The 12,276-nt window shown below is 51.9% G+C and overlaps 2 protein-coding genes across 3 annotated transcripts in view; one reads left to right on the top strand and one right to left on the bottom strand.

Annotated features, from left to right (window-relative positions):
- The window catches only part of LOC122394614 (mucin-5AC-like), a 48,519-nt gene extending 42,230 nt beyond the window's left edge, over nt 1–6,289 (top strand). For both annotated transcript variants that reach the window (XM_043391603.1, XM_043391604.1), the window contains exons 19-20: nt 652–852; nt 1,192–6,289. In XM_043391603.1, the coding sequence (XP_043247538.1) occupies nt 652–852; nt 1,192–5,532 (4,542 nt within the window). In that variant the 3' untranslated portion in view covers nt 5,533–6,289. The remainder of the gene's footprint in view (nt 1–651; nt 853–1,191) is intronic.
- Nucleotides 6,290–6,531: 242 nt separating this feature from the next.
- LOC122394615 (28S ribosomal protein S35, mitochondrial-like) lies at nt 6,532–9,275 on the bottom strand. Its single transcript, XM_043391606.1, has 2 exons — nt 8,994–9,275; nt 6,532–8,233 (listed from the first exon to the last, which is right to left on the bottom strand). The coding sequence occupies exon 2, from the start codon at nt 8,098–8,100 to the stop codon at nt 7,129–7,131; it is 972 nt and encodes a 323-aa protein (XP_043247541.1). The 5' UTR covers nt 8,101–8,233; nt 8,994–9,275; the 3' UTR covers nt 6,532–7,128.
- Nucleotides 9,276–12,276: the final 3,001 nt, after the last annotated feature.

The raw sequence follows: 12,276 nt of genomic DNA, 5'->3' as shown, positions 1-12,276 counted from the left end.
CAATTATTGGTCGATAAATGATTTGAGCATTGTCAACGCTCCTTTAAATTCTCTTCAACTTTTGATGTGTTTCATATCCCCGCTGCCCCTGACGTTTATCGTTTAGCATTCGATGCATCGCCATCAGCGCCCAGTGCCCACATTTGAGATCGATCTCCCCATTCCTCATTCAATAACCAATGGTCACCGAATTTAAAAAAAGTTTGCAGCTAACTAAGATAATAATTGCTCGTTTATGCACCACAATGACTACACAACACACGTCCGCTCACAAACCTTAAAGGATATAATGATAATGAATAAGCAAACATGTAAATATACATAATAATACACTAAAACACGCACTATGTGTAATATTATGCATACCATAAATTTCCCACTCTCACTAAGGACACAATGCTGAATGCACATGCACTGGCGGCCCCAAAGTGAGGTAAAAGTTACCTCGGCCACCCCTTTCGAAATTGATGATCGGCTGTTCATTTTTACTGTGCACTTGTATAAGCGTAATTATGAAAATCGGACCTAAATGGGGAAAATATCCCAAACTCTCAAAGGCCGCCGCCAGTGTGCATGCCCACCACAAATCTCTGGTCCTTCTCCGGGGATTGTTTGCAATCTGTTCATCACATTCCAATGCCTGGACTGCAGGGAAGTCGCCGAGGCGTCACCATCCGCCGACCTGGCAGCCGCGCGCCTCAGGTGTTCCGTCTCACGACCACGCTACCGCCGCGTCTCACCACTAGCGAGGAACCGACCACGACCGCTGCGACCGAGCCGGAGACGCCCGCGCCGCAATCGACCCGCCGGCAGAGACCTGTGGCCATCCGGCCACCGAGCTCAGCAACTGAGGTAAGTGATAGTGAGATGAGATTGAGATCTCCCTGAAATTGTAGATGAAGGCAAAGAGACTTGAAAGCTTGTCGTGAGACAAAACGAAAATCTTCATTTTCATGATTAGTGTTTGCTCGAAAGGAAGCAGTGTGAAACATCATCCTATTCCTACCCCATAAAACCATTCGATGACGGTACCATTAATTTGGCGTGCGTTATTCACTAGAACGACCGCTTCCCAAAACCTTATAGTTGGTCAGAATTCAATTGAAGAACTTGAGTTGCTTCACTAACAAATGTATCTATACCCCATCAGTTCTGTTTAGCAGTGTGTTGACCGTCTATCTTCTGTTTCAGAACCGAGGCTCGGCACGCAATCGTTTCCGCCAGCGGACGAGAGGACGCGGATCGAACCGTCTGCGTCGGCCACTGGCCACCGACCCTCCGACCACCACTACGGAACCTCCGACTACCACCACCACCACCACCACCACAACCACTACTACTACCACTCCCACCACCACCACCACCGAGCGTCCAGCGCCCACCACGGTCCCATCACTGAGGACCGGCTCCGAGCAGCAGCTGCCGCGACCCACCAGTCAAGCGAACCTCGACACCAGCGTACCGGGAGCTCCCGAAGAAGACGTCGAGTACGACTATTACTACGACTACGTGTTCGAGTATCCTGATGGCACGGTGCGTGAGATTCCGGCGGAGGAGCTGGTCAAGCTACGGGCTGAGATTGAACTCGCCAAGAAGCTGCTGAGAGCAAAGGAGGGTCGTTCCTTGCCCGACAGCGCGTTTGATCAGACACTGGTGAGGGACCCACTGGTGAGCGCTGAAGAGGAGGCAGCACCTGGAGCCGAGAGGCGGATTCCGGGAGGTCCACCGAGACAAAGGCTCTCCTCCGATCGCGGGCCGAACTTCCGGTCACAATCCCGCCGGACGCAGACGGACAATCTAGGATCATCGTCATTGAGACAGCAGTCGCGTCGGCCACCTACCGGCAATTCTTTCAACTCGCCCTTCCCACAGTTCGGACGAGACTCCAGCAGAATCTCGGAGCCATCCATTGCTAGTCAGCAGTCTAACACCGCCGCAGTCTCCTCTGACAGTGCCTCATTCCTAGACGAGATCCCTCCTGGGTATGAGGTCGCTGAGTACGAGTACGACATCGCTGGAGACGTCAACGAAGACATCGTCATCATTGACGACGAACAGGGCCGACGGATCGTGAGCACCACGTACCGCCCCGTGGAAGCGTCTGACGAAGGGTTCAGAGGCGCCGAAGACAGCACTCTGCGTCCCTTCGTAGCGGAAGACACCACCACTTCTCGAGGCTCGCGGGATCGTGGAGAACGTCCCACTGGACGCGTTGTGCCGCCCATCCGAGTCCTGAACGCGCTGAACCAGAGGCGTCAGGAGGTAACCACGGCGGAGCCAGTGACGGAACCGGAGATCGTGACGACCACGCCATCACCGATCCCGCGCCGCACCCCGGCCACCATCCGCTCGTTCCGTCCACGTCCTCGGCAGCCGGTGGGACTCCCTCAGCCGCAGACGACCACGGAGTTCAGTCAGCTCGTTGACCCGTCACCGAGCCAAGCCCCAGAGCCTGAGGTGGAAGAGGCCACCACATGGCGTCCGCCTCTCAGCCCCACTACCATCCAGACGCTGATTGAGCAGCAGAGACAGCGTTTAGGTCCCCTGCGTCCTCTGCCGGACAGTGGTCGGCTGCCTCAGACGGCTTCACAGCAGTCTGAAGAGCCTCAATACGCAGACGACCAGTTTAACGTCCAGTACCTGGATGATGCACAGTACGAAGATTACCCGGAGTATACCGACGACGCTAATCTGGTGAATGATGTTCCCACGACGATCCCCACAACAACTGTCGCCACTACCACAACTACTACCCCGACAACAACAACTACAACAGAGACGGCCGAGACTGAGGCTACCACAGCTGAGGAGAACGAAGTCGAGTCAAGCCGTGGCAGCCGCCGATTCAGCTCTCAATCTCGGCTGAACAGGCTACGCCCTGGGCGCAGGCGTTTCCGTCCGTCCCGTCGTGAACAGGACGTCACCACCACTGAAGCTGCACCCGAAACCACAACAGAGGCGGCGACCGTCGAGACCACTGAGAGATCTCGATTCGCTGTGGCAAGACCTGGCAGGAGGAGGAGACCAAGCAGCAGAAGGCGGAGACCGAGCCTCGCTACAACCACAGAAACGAGCACTGAGGCAGAGCCAGAGGAAACTCAGCGGGAGGAGCAGGGTGGAGGGGAGGAGACCACCACTCCCGGTAGGCGTCTCTCCGCGGCGGCGCGCCGCCGACAGTCCTCGAGGTTCGGTTCTTCTCGGCGACGCCTGCCACTTCGGCCTCGTCCCGCCACGACCACAGAACAAGCCCAGGATGAGAGCCAGCCAGCACAGGAGGAGGAAGAACAGGTACAGTCGACGACACTATCCTCAGCTCTCAGCCGTTTCCGCCGACCTGGTCTCAGCCAGACACGTAGAAGGAACCGCTTCAGCACTCCGCGTAGAGGCTCCAACCGATCTCCTGTCGATTCGACCACAGAATCAACGGAGGAAGTCACTACAGGACCCTCCGTAGAGTCTAACCAGGAGATCGCCGATCCTCCGACCACCGAGGCGGCTGCATCCATCCGACGAGGAACCATTGTACCCCCGGCAATCACCACCGCTTTCCCAGCCACCACGTCTGCCGAACGCACTGAAATCGCCTTCGAGCAGTTCGTCCGCGACCAGGCGCAAGACAACATGACCCGAGAACAGCTCCGGGAGCTCTTCAACCGCACCATTCAGAAGCAGGCCGTGTTTGTACGAAGGAAGCCGGGCTCAGCGGCTCCCGAGATCATCGGCCGCGGAACTGTGATTTCACAGCCCGGTGGAGACCGACGACTCATCGTTAACAACCGACCTGGAGTCGCTGAGACTTCAGAAATCACCCTGATCGAGAGTTCGACACTGAGCTCGCTTCTGGGAACCACTCCGGCTCCCCGGACGGGGATCTCCCCTCGTCCGGACCAGGCGGATCCGCGTCCCAGACCGCTGGGAAGACCGACGTTCCGGCCTCGCCTGCCATCGCTGCTCTCGCCGAGAGAAGAGACTGAAGACCAGCGCAGCGCCGCCAGACAAGTGATCGAAGATGTCACAGCACGCACTATCGCGTCACCATTCGATGACGAAATTCGTGGAACCTCTGCCAGGTCCATTATCCAGGTGGAGCCCGGTTTCGGTCGCGGTCGCGATCAAAATGAAGACACGGCGCGGTTGGACGAAATAGGACAGGGTCTGTTCCAGCTGAGAACACAGGAACCGTTCATTCTGCCTGGTGCCGAAGCCTCCGCTAGGAGAGAATCTTTCGCCAATCGGGAGCAATCATTTGACGCACAATCTGATGTCAGTAGCCAGGACTTCGCTGACGGCCCCGGCGTTGATCAGGCTTCGAGAGGACCAGCCGATTTGACAGGGTTCACTGACCAGTCTGACCAAGACACTGAACCCGAGGCCAGCACAGAGCACGTGATCCACAAACAGGTCGTGCGTCTGGTACCGCTGGGCACGCGGCGGCGGACTGAGCTGCCACAGCCCACAACCTTCTCCCCGGTACAGTTCGAGGAGGGGGTCGAGCGAGCTCGCCGTCCACGTCTCCTGGCGAGCGCGCCACGCCGCGTGCAGGTGAACCGGAGACGCCTGGACCTCAGCCGAGATGGCGGGGAACAGACGGTTGGCGAGGTGCGCATCGAAATGCCCAAGGATGAGGAGAAGGCGGAGGAACAGCAAGGCACCACGGCGGCTCCGCGATCGTTGCGACCGCAGAGGATTCGAGTCGTGTCCAGAAGGAGGCCTGCTTTGAGAAGGTCCACGACTGAGGCTCCCGTCACCACCGCAAAACCCAAAACAGCGCACGAGCTGGCACTAGAGGCGCACGAGAAGGCGATACAGGAGGAACAGAAAAGGAGAGAAGAGGAGCTGGTACGAAGAGCGGAGGAGGAGAAGAGAAGGGAAGAAGAACTCGTCCGGAGGGCTGAAGAGGAAAAGAGGAGGGAAGAAGAGCTTGTGAGGAGGGCCGAAGAAGAGAAGAGGAGAGAGTCCCAGAAGGAGCTGGTGGCCGAGGAGCTGGACAGAAGGACAGCTCAGGAGAAGCTCGTAGCCGAGGAGCTGGAAAGGAGGACGGCTCAGGAGAAACTCCTAGCTGAAGAGCTGGAGAGGAGAAAAGTTCAGGAGCAGCTGGTAGCAGAGGAGCTGGCTCGGCGAAGAGCGGCCGCCCGCGAGGTCGCCGCCCTGCAGGCTCAGCGTCAGGCGGAGCAGAGGGGACCAGTTGACCTGCTGGAGTCGGGCGAGTCGGTCCGAAACAGCGTGGTGAGCACAGGCACTGACGGTGGACAGCAGCCTCTCCGGCAGGAGCAGCAGCTGTTCGCAGCCAGCGACTCCGCCAAATCTGACGAGAGCTCAGCGAGCTCCGCGAACTCGGGCGGACCCGTCTCCACCACTAACTACCCGCCGTTCGAGGGTGACTACTTCTACTATGACGATCTATCCGATTACTATTACGACGACGACTACGTGAGAAGTCTACCGGCGGTGGATACGGCCACGCTAGAGGGCAGCACCGAGGCGCCGGTAGATGCTAGCACGGGCTCCTCGACGGAGAGTCCTTTCCTGTGAAGCTCCGATTTTCCAGGAGCTGAATGTGTCACGTGACAGCCTGCTGCCGAGGGCAGGCTGATCTATCAGGAACTACAAACACTGAAACTTGTTGTTAAATACGTCTGTTGACAGTGACATCAATGATCACTTGCGAATAGATGAACGCCAACGCGATGAACGGACTGCGTGATCTGACAGAGGAGCGACTGACAGATTGTGGCGAATGGAAAGTTGGACATTGATGAATTTCATCAGTTCTCATAGGTATCTAAATTACTGCATTTTTTTTTTGTTCAAAGAGGCGACAAGGTGAGCTACCAACAATACAGAAAGATGTCTCCTTCTTGTCAACTGACGTCTTTGCGAGGATAGCGCCTGATAGTTTGAATCTAAACGTTCCTAGCCTACAAAAACGTATTTTCGATTGTTCTTCGCGTTCATATTTAGCAATTATCATTTTATGCCGATGTTGGCTGCCACACGAGATGTTGCACGTACATGACATTGATGAGAGCGACTATGCCATTCCCTGAGTTGACGTCGCGTCGCAGCCCGGTACGCTGCGTCTGAATCAATTCGTTGCAGTTTAGACTGCAAGACCGACGGACCGAGATCTATGGTTTGATACCACAATCAGTGTTACCAAACTGCCAGGGTAGGTTGCCATGGCAATCACTTAGTGATAGCGACGCTTGCCGCGCCGCAAATTGTAATGACACTGACTGTGTTTTATGGTGATTGCATTGTAGTTGTTGACAATAAATGGGAGCCACAAGCTGACGTGTTTGGAATCCGATAGCCCCGAAGGTAACAAAGAACGACGAAACGGTGTTATAATGCTTTACGGCTGTTTGAAACGCATAAATGTAACGACACGTAAAAGTCGCTCATACTCATATTTCCTAAGGTACGGCTAAAATTTATTAGGAGGGACCTACAGCTCGCGTTCACTCTCATAACTACCTATTCATTCCAGCAACACCGAAACTCAACGATCATGAAGTACAGAGGCAGAAAGAATGTGCTGGCTGACTATATTTTTACGACGAACATTCGCCTGTTTCATTTTTATTCGCACGAGCTATGCATTATTGCTATGAAATCGCAATAGATTCGTATCTAGGTTCACTTAAAAAGAGCTATCCAAACGTTGCTACACAGATACTGCACGATCAAAACAAATAGCAAAAAACTGTCAGGATAACAGACATTTACCCACTGCGACAGTCAGCATTATGTCAAATAAAAATGCACTAAATCAAAACGGAAAATTTCATGACCCGTGTAGATTTACAAAATCCGATGCTTACAAAAGGACTGGACATCATCGAAATTTCCCTTTAAACAACCTTGTACCGAATTTAAAGCGCGCTTCGTGTCCTATAGCCATTCAGCAAAGCCATTCAACCTCCTCAGCAAAGAAACATCATCCAATGTCGGCAAGAAAGTCTTCCTATTTCATCTCCAACCGCTCTCCTAACTTTAACACTCGTGCCCACCAACACACACATACAATCCACCGTCCCACGTCGCGAGACAGAACTCAATTCGTCTCCATGACAACCAACTATTCCTGCACACCTCAGTCCGCAATGTGTTCGGTCTTTTCACGTCTCAGTTCGCGCCCACATGTTCAGGCAATCCGAGCAGCGCCACCACCGCCTTCCTGTACTCGGCCAGAGTGCTCTCATCCTCTCCCTCGTTGTGTAATCGTGTCACGGCCTCACCATAGCTGTTAACCACATCTGCGGCTGCCCCAAGAGGCGCCACGGCTGCCTCAGACGCCGATCCCGCCCACACGAACTTCTCCGCATCGGCGACCGTGCGAAGCTCCGCCTCCCACGGCTCCCGTTTGCAGCTCTCGAAGTAGAGGACCGTGAGTAGGTAGAGAGCGTAGTCACGGTTCTGACGCCGTAACGGACACCGGTCGGCGGTGAGGGTGATGACGTCTGTTTTTGGGTCGTGTCGATCACCGACAAGACGGAGAAGCTTGTCGCGGTCCGTTTCGGTGAGATCCAGACAGGAAAGGGGTACTTTGAGCGAGACCACGCGCGCATCCGGGTGGCGCAGCGTGGGCGAGGCGTGTAGGAAGTCCTGAGTGATGACTTCGAGAGGCCGGAGCTCGTCCAAACGCTCGTCAGTGAGCCCCTCCGGCCAGGGGGTACAGAACTTGGCCAGCGCGCGACACTGACGCTCAATGACCGGCGGTGTGAGGTGGAGGAAGTTGGCGATCTTCATCAGCTCGGCGTTGGCGTGTTTCCCGGGCGGCGCCTGCGCGTTGGGCCGCTTCACAAAGCCCTGTCTGAGCGGCAGTGGCACCGCGTCCGGGTGGAAGGTCCTGGGAGCCGGCCACACGTCACCCCACTGCTGGTTCACCGGCTGACGCTCGTGGCGCGGCGGCGGCAGGGTGGCGCGGCGCCGCTCGCGCGCCTGCTGCACCACCTCGCGCCGGCGGCCGATGTCCAGAGGCCGGAACTGGGGGTCGTCTGTGCGTCCGGCCGCCGGCTGACCGGAGGCGGCGCGGACGCAGACCAGGCGAGCCGAGGGGACGGCCGCCCGCGCGGGTAGGAAACACAGGGACAGCATGACTCACCACCAGAGTGAACCAGATGATGCAGCACAACCAGAGACTTGCTAGGAGGTTGTAGCAGTTGTTCAATATTCCACTGTATGAGATGTCAGCTTATCTAGTTTTGTGCTAGTTATCCATTGATGGTACCTGGGAAATACAATAAATGCATTATTATTTGAACAATTTCAACTGGAAAACAAAAATGTGTTGAACACTGGCAAGTGATAGGAAATTTATTTTGGCCTTGTGCTCAACTTCCATTCCAAAAGGCACCATCTGCTTCGGAAGAATACCATTTATAACCTGATGTAGGGTTTTTCCTGTCAGCATATCACAGAGAGGTCAATAGTATATGGACTAGATAGAAATGGCATTTTACAGTTTTATTAGACAGAAAATTCCATCAGCATTGTCAATATATCTGGCAGGTGGCAGGAACAAGACATATTTATTGTGATAAACAGTAGAAGATATGATGGCAACTTCATGCCATTCTCATACCATATTTTGGCTAATGATCTGTCATGAGACATTAGGAACCTACAACCAAATAGGAAAAACCAGAAACACCAATTTATTGTTGCATGTTCTCTGAACGTATCACTACTGGCATTCCAGCAATTTCATCAATGACAACAAAGATCTGGAAGTTATTTTCCTGCATGGTTAAAGTGAAAATGACCTATTATAACATGAAAAAACTCTAAGCATATTCAACAGCAGAAAATACCATAGGTACGTGTACAACCTGCAAGGTTTCATAATATTGGCGTCATATATTGTTCAGCAAATATAATTTGGATGCCATGGTAGTAGTGCCTTTCTGACCCTACATTTGGAATACAATTTTTTTTTAGTCATTTCCTCTAAACAGCAGCATCAATACTGAAAATGCAGAAATACTCACAGACAACCGTTCCTTGGCCTAGATCACTGATCAGAACGATAACATTTGAGAATGGCAGCAAATGGCAAATGAGAACTTAAGCTCTTTAATGAAGTAAAAGGAACTGCCCTTCTATCATTTATATCATCGACCCCAGTAAGCCCTATTCCTCTTATTCGTCTAAGCGTATAACGTCTAATCGGCGCTCTTGACTTTTCAGTCGAGAAGCAAGGCCCTAAAAAGACGAAGCACATGATGGAACAAAATAGCACGGTTCGATATAGGTAGTGTCTGACTATTTCGGCGTGTCTGGTCCCAGTTATGCTCGTGGTAAACTGTAATGCAGTTTTTGCCCAGTATATTCGCACTTTTTGATATCATTGCTGGTAAGATAATACCTTTATATTGTAATACGAATTCATTATGAATATATACCTATCAACTGAACATAATTATATTCATTTTAAGCTGTTTTTAGATTGTTAAGTGTTGTTTATTAACTTGCATCTCTACATGAGCATATTACGGGGGTACGAGTGAACACGACTGGCAGACCGTAAAAAGTGCGCCAGCAATGGAACAAACCATTTGTGATCACTCATTTTTCTAGAGTCTCAATATTCAATATTTTTGTGCGTAATATAAAACAATTATGCCTGTTTTCCTTAAAAAACAATGTGAATATCTTTTAAAGCATTAAATTTGCAGAAATAAATAACAATTTGATGGTATTAAAAACTAAAACGGTATTTTGAGTCTATTTGAGTGTTTAACCGCTAGGTGAGCAGCTGAGTTTGCCTTATCAAGTTTTGTGCAAGGGCTTTATACACTGAACTATGAACTGAATCGACTGAACAAAAAGAAATAAGTGAGGATCCCTTCTCTCATTCGTGTGCGAGACGTCGGCGGAGGAGGAGCTCGAGTTTAGCTGCGATCTCTCGCGCGTTACTGAGGGTGTTGGAGTTTGGGTTCATTGGTTTCTATTTTCTGTTTCGTTTGCAAGGCAAGTTCTTTCTTTGAAGTAAGAGGTGATGCAGTGATGGATCGGAGGCGGCCCGTAAAGCGGGTGCGACCTGACGAGTTTTTCTTTGACGGAGGAGAGTCCAACAACACAGGTTCTTTCTTGAAGGTAAAGTTGTTATCTGATGTTTCATTTAAATCAAAGGGATGGCCTTGGGTTCAGCTCGGAATCAGAGGGATACTGGGACCTGATGATAGGTTGGCTAAAGCTAGCCTCTTGGCTGATGGTGGGCTGCTGATGAGGACAAAAAATGAGTCTCAGACTTCCAAGCTTCTGAAAGTTCAAATGTTTGCAGGTGAGGAGTGTCAGGTGATCAGGGATGAACGGCTCAACACCTCCCGGGGTATCGTGCGGGCCCACGACCTGATGGAACTGTCTGAGGAGGAAGTAGCTGGGTGGTTGAAAGAGTTTGGTGTCACAAAGGTCAAAAGGTTCACAAGGAAGGTCAATGGGCGCACTGAAAGGACAGCAACACTCCTTCTAACTTTTGATACCCCCACCTGCCCTTCTAGGATTTCTTTGGACTATGTCACTTACAAAGTTGACCAGTACATCCCAAATCCAATGATGTGTTACAAATGTGGTAAATTTGGCCATTCTGAAACGACATGCAAGGATGATCGTGTGTGTCTTGTCTGTGGGGAACCGAGTCATGAGGGAGAGTGCACTCCAAAGTGCATCAACTGTGGCAAGAGTGGCCACTCCTGTCAGGATAGGAGGTGTGAGATATGGGTCAAAGAGAGGGCAATATGTAGAATGAAAGTAGAACAAGACATTTCCTTTGGGGAGGCGAGGAAAAAATTTGAGGAACAAGCACAGAAACAGAGTCCAAAATCATATTCTGAGGTCCTTAAGGTACCACAGAGCTCATCCCCACAGGAGGAGGAACTGAAAACCAGGGTGGGTAAGCTTGAAGATGCAGTGACAGAGCTGGTGGGTTTGCTCAAGCAGGTTCTGGGCAAACAATTGGATCCCAAAGGCACAGACAAGGAGACAGAGCCTGCCTGCATCACTGACAGCGGTGCACAGGGTGTAGAGAGTAGTGGTGAGATTTCATGCATAGAGACAGAGAGTGATTCTATGGAGGTTCAAAAACATGGTGATGTCGACTCAGATGAAAGACCAGTGACTGGCTTTGACAAGGAGATTGGGAAGTGGCAAACTGTGAGGAAGGGCAAGGGAAAGAAGGGAGGCAACATGCCTGTCCTTCCAGCACTGACTGGGGATGACGAGATTTCGCCGTCCCCCGAGCTGACTCGATTCACTCGAGCCCCAGGGCGAGGTGAACGTGGTCGGCTCAAACCAATGCAGCGGGCCCAAAGTGCTTCGCGACTTCCTTCGTCCAAACAGTGTTGGCAAAACAATTCCCATCCCCCCAACTCTTAGACAATACCCAGCAAAAGCATCATTTCTGTGTTTGTGGTTTTTTCTGGCAAATATCGAACAATTATTTCCAGTGATTACAGTTGCCTGCGTTTGTCGCAGGTTTTAGTCGGTACCCAGATTATGTATTATTTATTTCCTTATCCTGATTTGCATCTGGTGTCTGGTTTCAGTATCTCATGTGTTATATTTGATTTTGTGGTGGTCGTCGTCAGTCTGCCAGGCGATCCTTTTTTGGGTCGGTTTGGCGGCGGGGCTGATGAAACGGGCGTGTTCTGTCGGAGCCGGGATGGTTCGACCGGCGCCCGGGGCAGTGGGGCAGGTCACGTGACCCGATGTTATCGCGAGGTCGGCGGGCCGGCCCCGGGGCTAGGCGTGGGCCCGGTCCTGGGGCGCGGCGTGAGCCCGACCTCAGAGCCGAGAACGAGCGCAAAGGTGACCTTGACCGTGCTGGGTACTTTTCCGTCGAATAGTTAGTTAGAAACAGCGTTATGGTTAATAGTGTGAGGAGTTTTACCATCATGCAATGGAATGCTCGTGGAATGATTGGAAAATGGCCGGAGATTAAACCTGTGCTACTGGAAAAAGGCAAAGATGTGATTTGCATCCAAGAGTCACATTTTCTCCCTAATGATCCTTATGATTTCCGCCTTAATAATTACACTCTTTATAACGCATTTCCCAATACGGACAGGAGACAGGGAGGAGTCAGTATTTATGTCAACAATAAACATCCCCATTGTCAGATAAATCTGAATACTTGTCTACAAGCTGTTGCAATATCGGCCCCAACTGGCAGATGTCGGCTGTGTATTTGTTCGTTGTACCTTCCGCCGAACGAGCGTCTTTCGGAGCAGGTTCTCAGTGGTCTGGTGAGCCAGCTGCCACAACCTTTTATTA

Source organism: Amphibalanus amphitrite, unplaced genomic scaffold (genome assembly GCF_019059575.1).
Source record: "Amphibalanus amphitrite isolate SeventyFive unplaced genomic scaffold, NRLGWU_Aamphi_draft 000602F_arrow, whole genome shotgun sequence".
Taxonomy (NCBI): Eukaryota; Metazoa; Arthropoda; class Thecostraca; order Balanomorpha; family Balanidae; genus Amphibalanus; species Amphibalanus amphitrite.
Note: the sequence above shows the minus strand (reverse complement) of the source record. Positions and strands in the feature narration are given on the sequence as shown.